The sequence below is a fragment of the Lonchura striata genome, chromosome Z (genome assembly GCF_046129695.1).
Source record: "Lonchura striata isolate bLonStr1 chromosome Z, bLonStr1.mat, whole genome shotgun sequence".
Taxonomy (NCBI): Eukaryota; Metazoa; Chordata; class Aves; order Passeriformes; family Estrildidae; genus Lonchura; species Lonchura striata.
The window spans coordinates 54,788,542-54,804,292 of record NC_134642.1 but is presented as its reverse complement, the minus strand read 5'-3'; the positions used below and the strand labels follow the sequence as shown (position 1 = coordinate 54,804,292).

At 37.5% G+C, this 15,751-nt stretch overlaps 1 protein-coding gene across 1 annotated transcript in view; it reads left to right on the top strand.

Annotated features, from left to right (window-relative positions):
- The window catches only part of PRDM6 (PR/SET domain 6), a 74,536-nt gene extending 59,188 nt beyond the window's left edge, over positions 1-15,348 (top strand). The window contains exons 7-8 of the mRNA XM_021546214.2: positions 8,155-8,331; positions 15,234-15,348. Of these exons, the coding sequence (XP_021401889.1) occupies positions 8,155-8,331; positions 15,234-15,348 (292 nt within the window). The remainder of the gene's footprint in view (positions 1-8,154; positions 8,332-15,233) is intronic.
- The last annotated feature ends 403 nt before the right edge of the window (positions 15,349-15,751 follow it).

Here is a 15,751-nt window from a genome sequence, read left to right as displayed (position 1 = left end):
TGATTAGTGAAAGAATACCTGCCTGCAGCCCAAAGTACTGGATGGAGCTCTCTGGTTTTTATTTGCTCAATGAAAATCTGCAGCACTGCTCCAGCTCCTCATTTATTATCAGCAATTTGTGAGCACAACAGTCACTACATATTTGATATTACTGAAACAGCATGTCGTGTCATCTCTAGGAAATAGACTTTAGTATATCTGTTCTGACTTAGTATTTGTTTTGCAACAGCACTGTGCAGGGAAAACACCTTTGCATCTATACAGGAGTCAAATTAATGGTCTGAAATACAAGAAAAGCAGGCTACTTGAAGCTTGAGAAATCCAAACAAAGATAATGCAACAACTGAGATTAAGGAAACATCTAAATGACAGCAGACATAAATAGGCCATAATATACATAATTCCATGAAGTAGCAAGGAATAAATGATCCTATTTATCAGGCAGATCACTTAATAAATAAAAATAATGTTAAACATTATGAATCCCAAAGAGGAGAAATTGTTAAAATCATCTGCTGTTCTTTTTGTTATATTTCAAGATTAAGATTTTAATATAAAATCTCTTTTAATTGGTTTATTTATATACTTCTCCATTTCCGCAAAAAAAATTAGCTTGTTACATTTTTTAGAGCTTCTCTTTGAAATTAACAGTAATTGGGGTTGAAGTGTGTGTGGGAGGTGGAAATTTGATTTCTTTCTTTCTTTCTTTCTTTCTTTCTTTCTTTCTTTCTTTCTTTCTTTCTTTTGTTGGGGGAGTTATTTATTTTTTAATTTTTTTTCATTATTATTATTTTCTCCCTTCTGCAGCAGAAATTCCCGACAATCCTCTTTGGAAGGCTCAGAAAGGTGGTAACTGAAATTCCATTACAATGAAAAATTTTTATTTTGTTTTTTTTAACAGTAACTACTTTTCTGATAATGACACAGTCTTTTTTAATGACATCACTCTTCCATGTCACTTTGATCACCAGATTCAGGATACATTAGTGTTTAGGGAAGGCAGAAGGCTTCAAGAGTTCTGTGTGGCATATTTTCATGTGCAACCTGTACATCTGTATGATTTATATTCTCATTGATTGCCAGGTAGTCAAGTTGAGAATCTGAGGGAAAGCACTAGATTATAGACATGATCTGGCACTCACAATTCTTCTTTACTCAAAAGATATTGTACTCACACTTTGCAATATCACCTCAATATAAAATAGTAAGCATGTTTTGCTTTGTTTTTCTTTATAGGAAGTTAAGTTACCAATTTAATAGATGTTTTCCTCCTATATCATGGCTTAGTCCATTTTGTGTTTACATTTTCTTTATAGGTTCTGTGTCTTTACCGTGGTGCTCCTCCCAAGTCCACAAATTGATTTGAACTTCTCCAAAACAGACTTCTAAGAAATATGTGCTTTGAGCATGAGTTATCTATTTCTGTTTATTGAGTATTGCTCAGTTAAAGTAAACTTAATGATGAATTTAATGCTGGCTCTTGCATAATCTTCTCATAAAGGTTTGCAAATGACCAGCACTCAGAGCTAATAACAATAACAGGTTTACAGAGCAGCAACTCTCCCTGACAGCCTCAGAAGCTTGCAGATGCTCCAAGTGTGCTGGCTTTCTCCTTTGGCTAATTTCTTCACAAGCATTTGTAACAGATGATCGCAAAACTCACAGCAGGTCCAGCACTGCCATCCCTGCCTGCTGCATGGTGCCTGAGGTGCTTGGGAGAAAAGCTGTGCTGCCTAAGGGGAACACCAACAAGTAGGGAATGTGGAGTCCAGAGGCAGTGAAGGTAGCCACCCATGGCTCTGCTAATGCTAGGGATGTTTCTGTGTGCAAGTTATCCATATCCTGAGGTGTCACTTTGTTCTCCAGCCTTAATTTGACTTGCTAGAAGAATGTATTCCTCAAAAATACCTTCATTTGAGAACAACTGCGACCTAACTCCTTTGACTCCAGCTGTTCTCTTAAAGCTGTGCATTGTATAAAGGCCAAATCCTGAAAGCTGGTGCTGGCCCCCCTTCAACCTGCCCTGCTTGTAGCGTTTCTTGCAGAGGCTGTGGCATGGCAGCCTTCACCCTATAACAATGAGAAATGCTGTACTGGGTTCAAGGGAGACCTGTGTCCCACTGTTTGAGACCATGAGATCAATCACCTTTTTGAAGCCCAGGAGCAAAGATGAAGTCAGGCAAAACCACCCAGATGCCTGCATGGATGAATGGAGAGCTCCTGGATGAATTCAAAGACAAAAAGAAAGCCACCAGAGGATGCAAGCACAGACAGGTAGCCTGAGAGATATACAGAAAGATTGTCTAAGCAGTCAGGAATCCCTCTGGGAAAGCTAAAGCCCTTATAGGATTAAATGTGGGAAGGGACATCACAGACAACAAAAACTTCTGTTGTTATATTAGTGATAAAAGGAATACCAGGGAAAATGTGGGACTCTCTAAAAGGATGCAGGAGGCCTAGTGACCTAGGACATGGAGAAGTCTGAGCTAGTCAATAACTTTACTGGCAAATGTTCCAGTCATATCACCTATGCAACAGAAGGCAAAGGCAGGGACTGGGAGAATGAAGAACTGCCAGCTGCAGAAAAGACTGAAGACCATCTAAAGAACTTGATGGTGTGCAAGCCCCTGCAGCCTGGTGAGAAGTATGTGCATATCCTGAGAGAAGAGGTGGATGAAGTGGCAAAGACACTATCTGTCATATTCAAGAGGTCATAGCAGTCTAGTGAAGCTCTGCTGATTCAAAAAGGGGTAACATAACCTCCACTGTTAAAAAGAAAGACCTGGAGAACTACAGGGCAGTCAGTATCACCTTGGAACTCAGCAAGAGCCTGGAGAAAATCTCCCTGGCAACTAGGTAAAGGCACATGGAAAATAGCGTGGTGACTGATGACAGCCAACAAAATTTTACTAAGGGCAAATCATGCCTGACAAATTTGGTAGCCTTCTATGAGTGCTGTAGAAGAGTTGGTGAATAAGGAATAGAGACTGAGGTCATCTACCTGTACCTGTTCAAAGTGTTTGCACATATCAGCCATGTCTCTGAAGTGAAGAGACATGGATAATGTCTCTCAATGGATAAGGAATTGGCAGGAAAGTTTCTCTCAAAAGAGTTGTGGTCAATGGCTCAGTCTCCAAGTGGATATCAGGGATATTCCTTAGGGGCTGCTATTTGTCAGTGTTTGTTGGTGAGAGGGACATTGAGATCAAGTGCACCCTCAGCGAGTGACCTCAGCCTGATAACACCAGGCTGGTGACATGCTGGAAGGAAGGGATACCATCCGGAGTGACCTTGGCAGGTTGGAAAGGCCGGACATCATGAAGTCCAACAAGAACAAGTGAAAAGTCTTAAGTGTGGTTCGGGTCAATCCCAAGCACAGATACAGGCTGGGTAGAGAATGGACTGAGAACATTCCTGATCAGAAGGACTTGGAGATGTTGGGGGATGAGAAGTTGGACATGAGCCAGATGTGCACTCACAACCCAGAAAGCCAAACATGTCCTGGGCTGGGTCAAAAGCAGCATAGGCAGGAAGTTATTCTCCCCCTCTATTCAAATCTTGTGAAACCCATCTGGAGCACTGCATCCAGCTCTAGGGATTCCAACATTAGAAGGATGTGGATCTCCTAGAGAGAGTCCAGAGGACAACCCAAAGATAATCAGAATCATGAGGACAAGTTGAGAGAATTTGGGCTGTTCAGTGTAGAGAAAAGAAGGACCTAGGGATACTTCATATGAGCTTTCCAGTACACATAGGGGCCTGCAAGAAAGCTGGAAAGAGACTTCTTGTGAAGACATTTTGTGATAGAACAAGGGATAATGGCTCTAAACTAAAAGAGCGTAAATTTATATGGAATGTAAGAAATAAATTATTTAGTGTGAGGGTAATGAGACAGACTTGGAACTTTCCCAGAGAAGCTGTTGATGCCCCATCCTGGGAATGATCAAGACCAAATAGGATGGTGCCTTGATTGGAAGGTGTCCCTGCCCATAGCAAGGGATTGGAAACAAGATGTTTTGACACAGACCATTCTATAATCCTATGATCATGTTGGTTTTTTACTTCTTAGCTGTCAACAGGGAGAAAAGCACCTTCAATCACATGCCAGTCTCTCCTTCTAACTGGTGCTTTTCGAGCTCTTTCTGAGGGAAAAGAATACAGCACTGTGCTCTTTTGTCTCACTGGGCTGATCGAGTTTCAATGACAAATTTACAAGTATTCAGGAACTCACAAGCAATTTCTCTTCTAAATTACACTAGAATTCCATATACCCCTTGAAAAGAGCAAATTTACTTCTGATGAGGCCACACTAAAAACCTATCAAACATAAAGAAAATTGTTTGCAAATGCAGTGGAAAATAATTATTGGTTTTTCCAAGGTTCTAATAATTCAATGAGTTAATAGTTTATGATGTAGAAAATAAATTTATAAGACTTAGATACACTTAGGTGTCAGAATTTGAATTTTTTTTTTTTTGGCAGAGGAATAGCAAAACACAAATAAAGCTATGCCAGTTTTGCTAAACAAAAATACAGAAATAATTAATCTGAATGTACATCTGTCTCTCAGTAGCTATTTCAGATGAAAGCATATAGATTTTTGTATTCTTTTAACATGCTTTGTACATCTTAGGGATTCTACATTCCTTGCCCAAAGCATGAGCTTTGCTGAGGTTCAGTAAGCCTTATAGGGATTTATAACTCCCATACAAAATGTAGTTTCACCCCGAAAAATATCAGCTGCAAAAGTAAGAGAATTTTAAAATAGGAAAAGACCTGACCAAAGAGCAACGTCATTCAAGAGATTGTCCAGCTCAGAGAGCAAAATTTATTCCTTATTGTTTTCATTTTGAATAATGTGTCTTGCACAACTTGGAAAAGCTCAAATTATAAATTACCACAAAACCTGAAAACTATTACATTAGAATTGGTCCCAGAATTTCTGTTTAGATGGTCTTTGCTCTGTAGAGTTTGTTTGCAAGCAGTGTTCCTATATGGGCCATCATATAATCAGAGACTGTAGGATTAATGTCTCTAGAAAAAGTTGATGGATTTTGAATGTCAGTAAACCTAGATAGCTTATAAATGATGCATGGGATTAATAACAACAATGTAATTTTTCCAACAAGAAAAATTTCTTCTGGTTAAGTAGATTTCCTTTCTTTAAGCTCAAAAAGAAAGATGTGGAGTTAAAAGCTCCCATGTAACTAGGTGTTTAATAAAAAATATTATAACTATTTTTAATGGCTGTCAGAGTATTATCTCGTCTGTACGTGGCTGTAATCAGTTTAGCTGCTCTTAACTGTAAGTTAAAATTACTATCTGGTAAGATTTTGATTCACATGGATATTGTGAAGCTCTAGAAAGTACAGTATATGTATATGTATTCCAAGGAAATGAGTTTTTCTGAGCTAGGAGTACATTCAGTCCAGCAGTGGATTTCTGAAAGCACAGCCTAAGAAGACCAACATTTCTGTCCCTTTGTCTCTGTTCCTCCTTGTCTACACAACTCTGTTATAGCGAGGTCGCCATCTTAATTCATTGTCCCATTGTCCCACTTTTGCAGACAAAAGTGATGGCAGAAGACATAACTGCTTCATCAAAGGCAGACATGCTCTGCTCATGTCAATGCACTCACTGAACCGAGCACTGCTCCTGTTCGGTCCTTCAGTGCCACTTTCATTTTTTTTTGAAAAATAACATATTGATTTTATTTTCTTCCAAGAAAAAAATTCTGAGCACAGTAAAATTGTTACCAGAGAACAGAATGATAACTTTTGTCTTTATTGAATGTAATTTTTTTTGCTATTTGAAAAATAGTAGTATCCAAAAGTTGTCAGAAGCTGGCATATTTAAATCTGCAATTGTGAAATTTAGAGGATTTTTAAGATGTTACAGTATCTGAATGTATTTTTAGGCTCTATTTTTAAAATTAATTTTGCATAATGTGTGTCATTTATCTAAGCTTTAAAAAAATTACACATTTTAGCATTAATTGGACTTACCTGGATATAAACTGCATAAGTGCATTCTCTGCAAAGAGAAGGGTAACTTTTTAAATAGTTTTTCTCCCAGGATGTGGATCAATCAGAAAAATGGAGTTGAAGACTAACAGACTAACAATAAGTGATCTTTTACAGGGCTGGTTTACTTGAGAGTAAGCCAGTGAAATATATTCTGATTATTTTGTAAAGAAGACATTATTTTGAGCCAATGAACACATATTGTTTGGCATTACAATGTTCACTTATATCATGTCTGAAATTTTGACTGTTTACAGACAAGTTACAGTGTGAATTTTCACTGCATTAAATTAATCACATTGATTTATCAGCTAAAAAAAAAAAGATTAATTGGTTTTATGCAGCATTGCATCATTTATTGTGGTTGCTGTTAAAAATAGATAACCAGAGGCTAACAGATGTTAATGGTCTCTTTCACTATTAAAAAAAAAATCAATGTTTCTTGGATATGGAATATATTATTACATTATTTTTCTTAAAAGTGTTTGATTACTGCATTCACCAAATATCTCTGTTTTACCAGCTTTTGAAATTTCATACCAAATTTGGTAAATATTTTCTGTGCAAACTATTTTGGACTCCAAGAAAGGTGAAAATTGGACATGTTACTATTTGTCTTTCAGTAAGAGAAACAGGAAAACACTTTGTTGGGGTTTTTTTGGTTTTGTTTTTGCTTTTTTGTTGTTGTTTTCTTTTTGTTGCCTTTTTTAGTATTATTTTACATATAACTGTGTATCTTTAAGGGCTGCATAATCTAAATTACCTTTCAACAGCTTTCATATCTGATCTTCAAACTTATTGGAGAATAGTTAGATTTTCACATGCAAGTAATTAAAATTTTAAGCTATTGAGTTATTGATGAATACTGAGCTATTAATCAAGTTAAAAAATTCTACAATCAAGGTTCAGTGCTCTGAAGCACTGTAAAATAATAGTATTTTTGTTCAGTGATGCAAGTAGCCACAATTAAGCAGTTCAGTTGACAAATGAGATAGTTCACTTTATTTTGCACTTAATTGAATTGTACATGCCTGGGCACCATTGTTTCTTTCCCTTTTGGTTTCTAGCCATTTAAACATATACATTTATTACAGAGAGAGCAATTAAGTTGGCCATTAGCTCTAGAAATGCAGACACCAAGAGTCAAAATGTTGTGTAGGGTAAAAATCATTATTATCCCTCCTGAAAAAAGTTCTTAATTTTCTTAGCAAACAGTCTGAGAAACATTTAGGATTCTGCTACTACCTTAAAATAAATGTGAAATGGAGAAAAAAACCCTTGTAGGATGTTGATATAAAGCCACTTTTACCAAAGAGAAAAATATAGACATGGTTTCTTGGCATTTTATTTTATTTAGCATTTCAGCAGACCACATTGCTGTCCTGTATCCTTTTTTTTTCCCTGTGTTTGAAGCCTGCTTATTATGATTCTGAATTTGTAACATGTCAGTTTTGTGTGTTTGTTATACTTAACAAGATGTGTTGTTGAAAACCTGAGTTCTGCGTTTCCTTTCAATATCCCCAGAACAGGTATTTTCAATCTGGATGGGAGAAAAAATGATGATAAAATGTAAAGATTTTCTACTGAAATAAGAAAACAGAAAGATAATTGCAATATATTGGTCATTTTTTCCAGGTCTCTTATTGAAATAGGTGATCTCTAAAAACCTCCAAAGCGATATGAGGAGTTTAATTGTTAATAGCTATGGAGTACAGATAGGATGTACACATAACCGTCAGACACACATTTGTGAGTAAGACTGTAGCTTATATCAACAGATGGAGGATTTCATTAATCACTCAGCTCCAATGTGTGTGGATCTTTTTGACTAAGGAGCACAGTATCAAGTTTGAGAGAACTAAGGCAGGCAGATGTGCAGCGTAGGCTCACTAGTTTGCTGATTTATGGTTTTTGGGTCCCAGAGACTCTCATTTAATTCCTGCCCAAGAATTTCACATTGTTAAAGATGTTGTGAAGTTTTGGGTTTGTATTTTGCAAGAAAGACCCAGAGAAGTGTACCCAGGGTTCTCTTTGGAAATTACTGGGAAGATCAGGAGCCCCCTCCCACGCGACTTCCCGCTCATGCCAACAGAAAGCACAGATGTCATACTGTTTCTCTTTCCCACTGCAGGCCCTACCAGTGTGGTCACTGCTCCCAGTCTTTCTCCCAGCCCTCGGAGCTGAGGAACCACGTCGTGACGCACTCCAGTGACAGACCTTTCAAGTGCGGCTACTGTGGGCGTGCCTTTGCTGGTGCCACAACACTCAACAATCACATCCGGACACACACTGGGGAAAAGCCCTTCAAGTAAGTACTTGAAGCCAGCAGCTTTTGCCAGCGAGATTAGGGAGGGAAATGCATTGCTGCTGCTCAATAGCATCGCCAGCACTTGGCAGAGGTTCCCATGAGGTAAAACAGCTAGTGGTGCTGTTAAAATTAGAATTTATATGAGTTTGATTTTGAGTTTCTTGAAAGCCTTGCACAATTTTCTGTTATCTAATGATACTTTGATTTTTTTAATTAAGTGGCAAGCTGCTTCCAGAGAACTACAGCTGAAAATATGATCAAGACTGAGACAGGCCATGCTGTAAGAACATTAATATGATTCTTTGATGTCTATATGCTGAGGTAGATGGAGCTTCACTTAAAAGCTAATTTGGCTGTAGCTATATATGGGGGAAAATATGCACCTTTTTTAGTCTAATTGGATAGAAAATGTAACTCTGACTTATGGCATAAGTTTTCAAAGATCATAGTAATAAACTGAAAGTGTTCAGATGTCTGAGGTATAAGAAAAAAATGTCACCTAATAATGATGATTTTACGTTAAACAGACTTCATTAATTTCTGAAGTTTTCAAATACTGATATTAAAGCTAAGTACATACCTGTCTCAGAAATCTTCCAGCAGTGCTCATGTCCAGCAATAGTACAGCTGATGCAGGTTTATTTTACCTTCTGTGGTGCAAGACTGCCTACAAACCAGGAAGTATTCTCCAAAGCAGAAGAAATATATCCCATACTTGTGTCTGTGTCTTGGCTGAACTGTCACACTCAGAGTGTATGTGTTTATATGTAGTCACTGGAGAAATTCCACCTAATGTATTGATACCACTTCTTTTGGAAACTTCCTGGATGTTCCTAGGAGGCAGGGGAATAAGGAGGTTTGTGTATCTCTCAGTTCTCCAAGTACTATTGGTTCTCTTTCTACTTTTCTCTGTTGGTCTTTTTTATTCTATTTTTTCCAGACTGTGCTTTCAATCTGGTTAATACAAAAAAGCTCCGTCGTAGGGCCTGTCAGATTAATAACAAGCCTGACAGAGATACTGGTGAACACATTTTGGCTCCATAAAAGATTGGAAGGAAGCATGGCCTCCATACATGTCTTTGCTGGGGGCAAGGGGGCAGAGCCAGGAATATGTGCTGCATATCCAGCACAGAAGAACTCACATAGCAGAAACCATGGTTAGGATATCATGAAACATCTCAGAATATCTCAGTATCAACTCAGAACATCTAAGTATCAATATCTCTTGAGCAAGTCTGTTGAATGCTCAGAGCCCACAGATAGTGAGCCAAAAATGGTGTGTGCAATCAGATTGATTTTACCTAGTTGCTGTGTAAATAGATTGTAGTAATTAATGGAAGAGGTTTCCAGGTCAAAATGGAAAATGGATTTTGTTTAATGTTAAGGTGTTACTTATGTGTAACCTTGTTGACTCCACTTAATTTTTTTCCTTAACATACTCTTTTTGTCATGTTTCCAATAGATCTTCTATTGTGCCCCATTTAGAGTAATTATTTTTTCCTTTTGGTTTACTAATTTTTTTACCCTTTTCCAAAATGGACTTGATTACAGCGCGATTTCATTTGTGAAGAGCTTAATGTATGTAATTCAACAAACAAGAGGTTTGGGATTTGTTTTTGTTTTGTCTTGTTTTGTTTTGTTTTTCTGGGTTTTTTTGGGTTTTGGTGTGGGTTTTTTTTTGTTATGTTTTTCCCTGTTCATGTGGAAGCATTTAAGTATTCCAGGATGTATCTGACTATTCTTTAAGTTGCAGGACAGAGCAACAAAAAAAAAGTGTATAGTTTGTACTGGTTCCTTAAGATGTATGGCATAATTTCAATTGTGCAAGGTATTTCTTTAGTTTCTTCCTCAGGCACAAGAAAGAGTAGTACCATTTTCTCTCTGGAAGGCTTGTTGAAGTATTTGCCTAAGCTGACTAGTAATTTCATGTGAAGCTAAAACTGGAGCTACAGATCTTCCTATTGTTGCTAGTCAGATAAGAGGATACACAGGCCTTGATCCTGTAAGCTGTTCAAAAGGATAGATTTGTCCCTCATGCAGGAATACTTGCATTTGAGAGAGGAGGGGCAGAAAACTTATCTAGAAATCAATCTATTATCTCTGCTGGAGAAAAAAAAGAAAGAGCTGCAGCTCATCTGCATGTCTCATCAGTGTTTGGATCCTCCTTTGGAAAAGGGTTGCAAAGATCCGGTATTAAGACAGTTTAGAAAAAAGCCCTCAACAAATTCTATTAAGCAAGAACCATACATAGAACAAACAAAATTTCTGTCTCTTGATCATGCAACTTAGGTTTAAAATATTTGTTTGTGAAAGAATTTTGAGGGTACACTTACATAGAAAATAAAACCAAAACATAAAAGCCCAGTGAAATAGTATTTCTGTACCTCAGAGAAGTTTGCATTTGTGGTGTTGTACACACTTCTTTTAACTAATATTTTTAATATTAGAAAGAATTGCCACACATGAAGAGTGATAAATTAAATTCCAGCTAAGTTGTTTTAAAAATAAAAGGTATAATTTTGAAGGTGCTTCTGCTGTGAATGCAATCTCATGATTTCTAATGCAGTAGGGCAGCTTTCTGGTATACAGAAAATTTAGTCAGCATGGATTAAGTCAGCAATGTTAAACACTAAGTATGTTTGTGTGCATATTATTTCCAGAAGCTGGTTTTTAAATGGTGGACATTGGTGAATGACAGTATTTTAAAAAATATTTCAGATTAATGTTTTGTAAGGCAATGTTTTGGTTAAAAACCTTTTTTTGTGAGAGGGCATTTTCTTTGTAGGTCCTAGGTAGATTTGGATGTATGGTGGAAGACTTTTCTATTTTCTTTTCATTAAGATAGCAATGCTAAGTGTGGTTATCTGTAGTCAAAGCTTCAGCTGAATTTGACTTTTCATGTCATCACAAGCTATCAAGCCAGCCCCACCACTGTAAAGTTTTTGTATATTCTTATCTTACTGAAGTCTCCACTACGGCTGCTAGTTTGGGAACAAAGATCTGAAGTAAATTAAAATGCAGGAGAAAAATGAAAATTATTTGTCAGCTCTGTTCTCTTAATTTTTTCTCACCCCCTCCCTGCTTCCATTTCAGTAAAATTAAAAAATAGTGAGGGGATTTGCCTACAAAATCAGGGTTATTTAAAGATCTAATATTTAGGAGTCAATCCAAAATAATTAAAAGGAAAGATCCTTTCAGCCTGCAACAGCTCACAATTTTTACATTGTTTCTTACTGAAATTCAAAACTGGGGAACATTCATTTTAGGTTGAATATGTACTTTGTACCTGCAGTGACATCTCAGAGTTGTCAAGAGGGATTCTCTTTGGTTCATAGTTTTTCTTGGATTTTTGATACTCTTCTAAAGAAGTTTAAAATGTAGTGTTAAATGTACTTGTTGAATGAAATCTTAAAATATTTCTTTTAGCGTATCAAATTAATGTCTTTTTCTCTAAAATAGACCCTCAGCATTTTCTCCACCCAAAGCCTTTCACAGAGGTTGACACAAATGTGCAAATTAAACCAGCCCTCACTGTCAATGTTTTGAAAGCACTGTGAAGCAAACAAGCTGACCAGTAACAATGAGGGCTATCTAAATAAAACCAGAAACCCCAGTACTGCAGAAATATCCCAAAACTACTGGTGCAATTTATGAGCTTAAGAACAATTCTGTTTACCCACTCCACACAAGCAAATCATACCAAGAAGCCTTGTGGCAGAGTGAAGCCTTGAGGCTGAGGAGGTTGAATGCTATAGTACATTGTTCCTTACAATTACAGTGTACACATACATTGTAAAAGAAGGCAATATGGATCCTGTTTTCACTGATGGTACCTAATTGTGCGAGGACTTTGGAATTGTTTTGGACCTATATGCATCTGGGGCTGTTTAAAATCCATTCAAATGCCATCAGATGACCCTAAGCGGAAATTAAGTTGTTTCTCAGTTAATAAGTGTCATTATTGCCAATACATCTACAGTGCAGGCTTAGCCAAAATTTGATATGTCTAGCATTCAGGCTTGGGCTCAGCCCCATGGTTTTGGTGTGTGGTCACATGAGATATGGATTCTTTTTCCTTTTTGACAAGTTTGACTACCGTTCGACTTTCTAACACAACACTAAACATGTATGGGTTACAGTACAGGAACATGCACGCAAAAACACACACATGCTTACCAATCTCATGGACAGAGCTTATGGGAGTGGTTATTCTGCTATGATGAGCTGGGAAAGAATGGTTAGTAGAGGGAGAGAATGCACAGAGTACATCACAATCCAGAAGAAAAATATTCCTGCTCTTCTTCCCATTCCTACCTACTGTGAGACAGTAATGCTGACTGCTGTGACACTATTATCTTTGCCTTTTCTATCAGTTTGTATCCAGCAACAACTTCTCTGGTCCACACTGAAAAGGGGAATCAGGAGCCTTATACACATCTCTGCCCATAAGCCAGGTACTTATATATCCAAAACTATGGTCCTGAAAGCACCACCCACATAATTTGGAGGTACCTAGAAAATCCCAGGCAGCTTGGATAATATCTGAAAGTTATCCAGGTACAAGAGAAAGACAGGGGAATTAAGTGCCTTGTCAGAGGCTTTATTCTGACTTTTACCCAAGGGCTGTGCAAGTGCAGACATCACAGTTTGACTAGCAGCAACACTTGGCACTCACAACCTTCCTGTTAATAAAGGGTTGCATTGAGAGATTTATTCTTTTTCTGTTCTCTTTTTAGCATCCTTCTTTCCTCTGCCTTGATGTTAGTGTATCAGGCTGTAGCAGGAAAGGTAGAGCACTTCTACAACAGAGGAATCTTGCGGTTAAGGGATGGGAAGTTGTATTTTAAAGAAATATGGTAAGCCTTGCTCTGAATTTTCACTAGCAATGCAAGGAGCTGAGTAAATGCATGCCCAATTCTAGCCCACAGACAAGCTCCAAAAAGGGTAAGGAGGCCTGCCACGGCAAATTATTTTAGTGGGTAACACTGTCTCTCGATCACTCTATAGCCTAAGTCACTAATTGTTCCTAGGCATCCTGTTAACCTGTATTTAATTTATTTGGCCAGGCTCTTGAAATCAGGGCTTGCCACACCTGATTTTATAGGTTATGTTGCAACTGTATCCCTTACAGCTTAGGTAGGCAAGGATCCAAGCCCCCTATTACTCATCAAGCAAAGTACTTGTCTTTGTAGACATCAAAATAACCAAACTATCAAGTTCAAGTAGACAGTAATATCTCATACAGACCAAGTTAACTCCCCAGGCTTAAAATTGATTATAATGCCTCTGTGATAGATATATATGTATGTATATAAAAATAATACAATAATTTGCAAGTTTGTCAGGCAATGAAAGGTAGTATATTTTGACACACTAATCCAGTAAGTAATCAGTTTTCTAATAAACAATCAGCAGTGCACTAACGTGTCATCAGCACTTCAGGAGCTCTGGAGAGTGGATGATCTGCACATGGACGTTAATGAATACCCCAAAAATCATTAAGTAATCAATACTTCTGAGTTATTTTCATTGAGCTGATAGGTCTGATACATTAAAGCTGACATTTTACATTTGTCAAGATCACAGTGCAGTTTTTAACAGTGGCATAGGATGCTAAAAATATTCTATGAAAGACAATCAAGGAAATACAACTTAAAAGTGTTGACATTTTAGATTGGTACAGTAACCTGGATGAATGACTCCGTAATGTCTGTGCTAAATAGTCCTGAAGCAGAAATTTATCACCAAAAATTATTAATATGAAGAATATCCACAATTACACATCTGTGTAAATATCTTCTTTTTTTAATAAGCAGATCACTGACAGTTCACTTTCTATCATTCACATCAGTGAAGAGAGAAAGATTAAAATGAATTAACTTAGCCCATTGTTTTTCTCACTTCTCATTTGAAGATGAAGGATTCATTGCAGTGATGCTTTTATGAAAATCTTTTTTGGAGATAAAAAATTCACATGGTACCATTAAACTGAAGATGGGTTTTGTAGCAAGCACCATACAAGAAGGATGTGCTCCATCCATGTTTGTGACTCCTCAAACCCCTCTCTAGTGTTTAGAATGCAAATCAAGAAGGCAGCGTTTGGGAGATTACATACAGTAGTTTGTCTTTAAGAGCAAGGATAAGGGATTAATTCCAAAGCAAGAATAGCCTCTATTCTGTCCTCTCCAAAATTCAATGGCTTTGTTCATTCATTCACACGGTATTTTTCTTGCAGATTTCTCTGTGAGAGAACAGGGTAGAAAGGGAAACAATATAAAAGCAAAGCAATACTGATGGCTGCTATGAGTTCTTGCTCAACCCACAAATATCTCAAATAGTGTAGATGTTTGCAGATAATTAAGCAACCACTCTCTCTATGTGCCTTTTAAAAATGAATCCTACTACATAATCAGATCAGATAAACAAAGAGTTTTCTCTTGTTCTAGGTCTGAACAATTACTGCTTTGTGATTTCTCATCCTCCAATAGCAGTTGTAGATTTTAAAAAACAGAAGGTGAAATTCTATTTGTCATCAATTTCTCTTAGGGGATACAGAACAGAAAACTGCAGCAAGCTGCCTCTTTGATGGCTCACTCCTGAAAATCTCTTTTTGTTCTTTATCTATTTGAACTGACAGTGATCAGAGCTATAGCAGGACAGGCCTCTCTGGAGAAATCACCTTCCCCCTGTCTATTGACAGATTCCTCTGTTCTGAATCAGACAGGCCTTGTCCCATCATAGGCATAAAGGCCTTGGAAGTAGCCACCAATTAAACCTCTTGAGCCAGTAAAATCTGAAGGCACTTTTGAGTGTCTGTTCTGATTAGGCAGGATGAGACAAAGCCCATCACCCCCCCTGCAGAGCAGCTCCCTGGTCTCAATTTTCTCTCTTGCCTTCACCAGGTGCGAGAGGTGTGAGAGGAGCTTCACACAAGCCACCCAGCTGAGTCGACACCAGAGGATGCCCAATGAGTGCAAGCCAATAACAGAGAGCACAGAATCAATTGAAGTGGATTAACTGATTGACTGGTTGGAATTAAACTGCAAGGAAAGTCATGATTAAATGTCACGGACACTTAAGCAAAACCAAAGATTTCCTCTGAGCAACTTTCAATCAGTCCCAGAAAACCAAAAGCAGTAATAAAATAAGTAAGATATTAAGAGATATTGATCCTGGCATGGAAGTGAGACCAGGAAAGAGATTATTTATTTATGACTAGGGATGAGTCTTATTTCAATTGACAAGTTACTTGGGACTGTTGACATTTCAAGTCCCTTCATGTATTGCTTTAATTCTAAAAGCCTTTATAATTGTTATTTAATGCCAAAGTGAGGAGTCTCAAGGGTTCTTCTGCTCATAGTTATGACTGAGAATGCACATGGACTTGTTTATTGTTGCACCTTTTTTGTAGCATGACCCA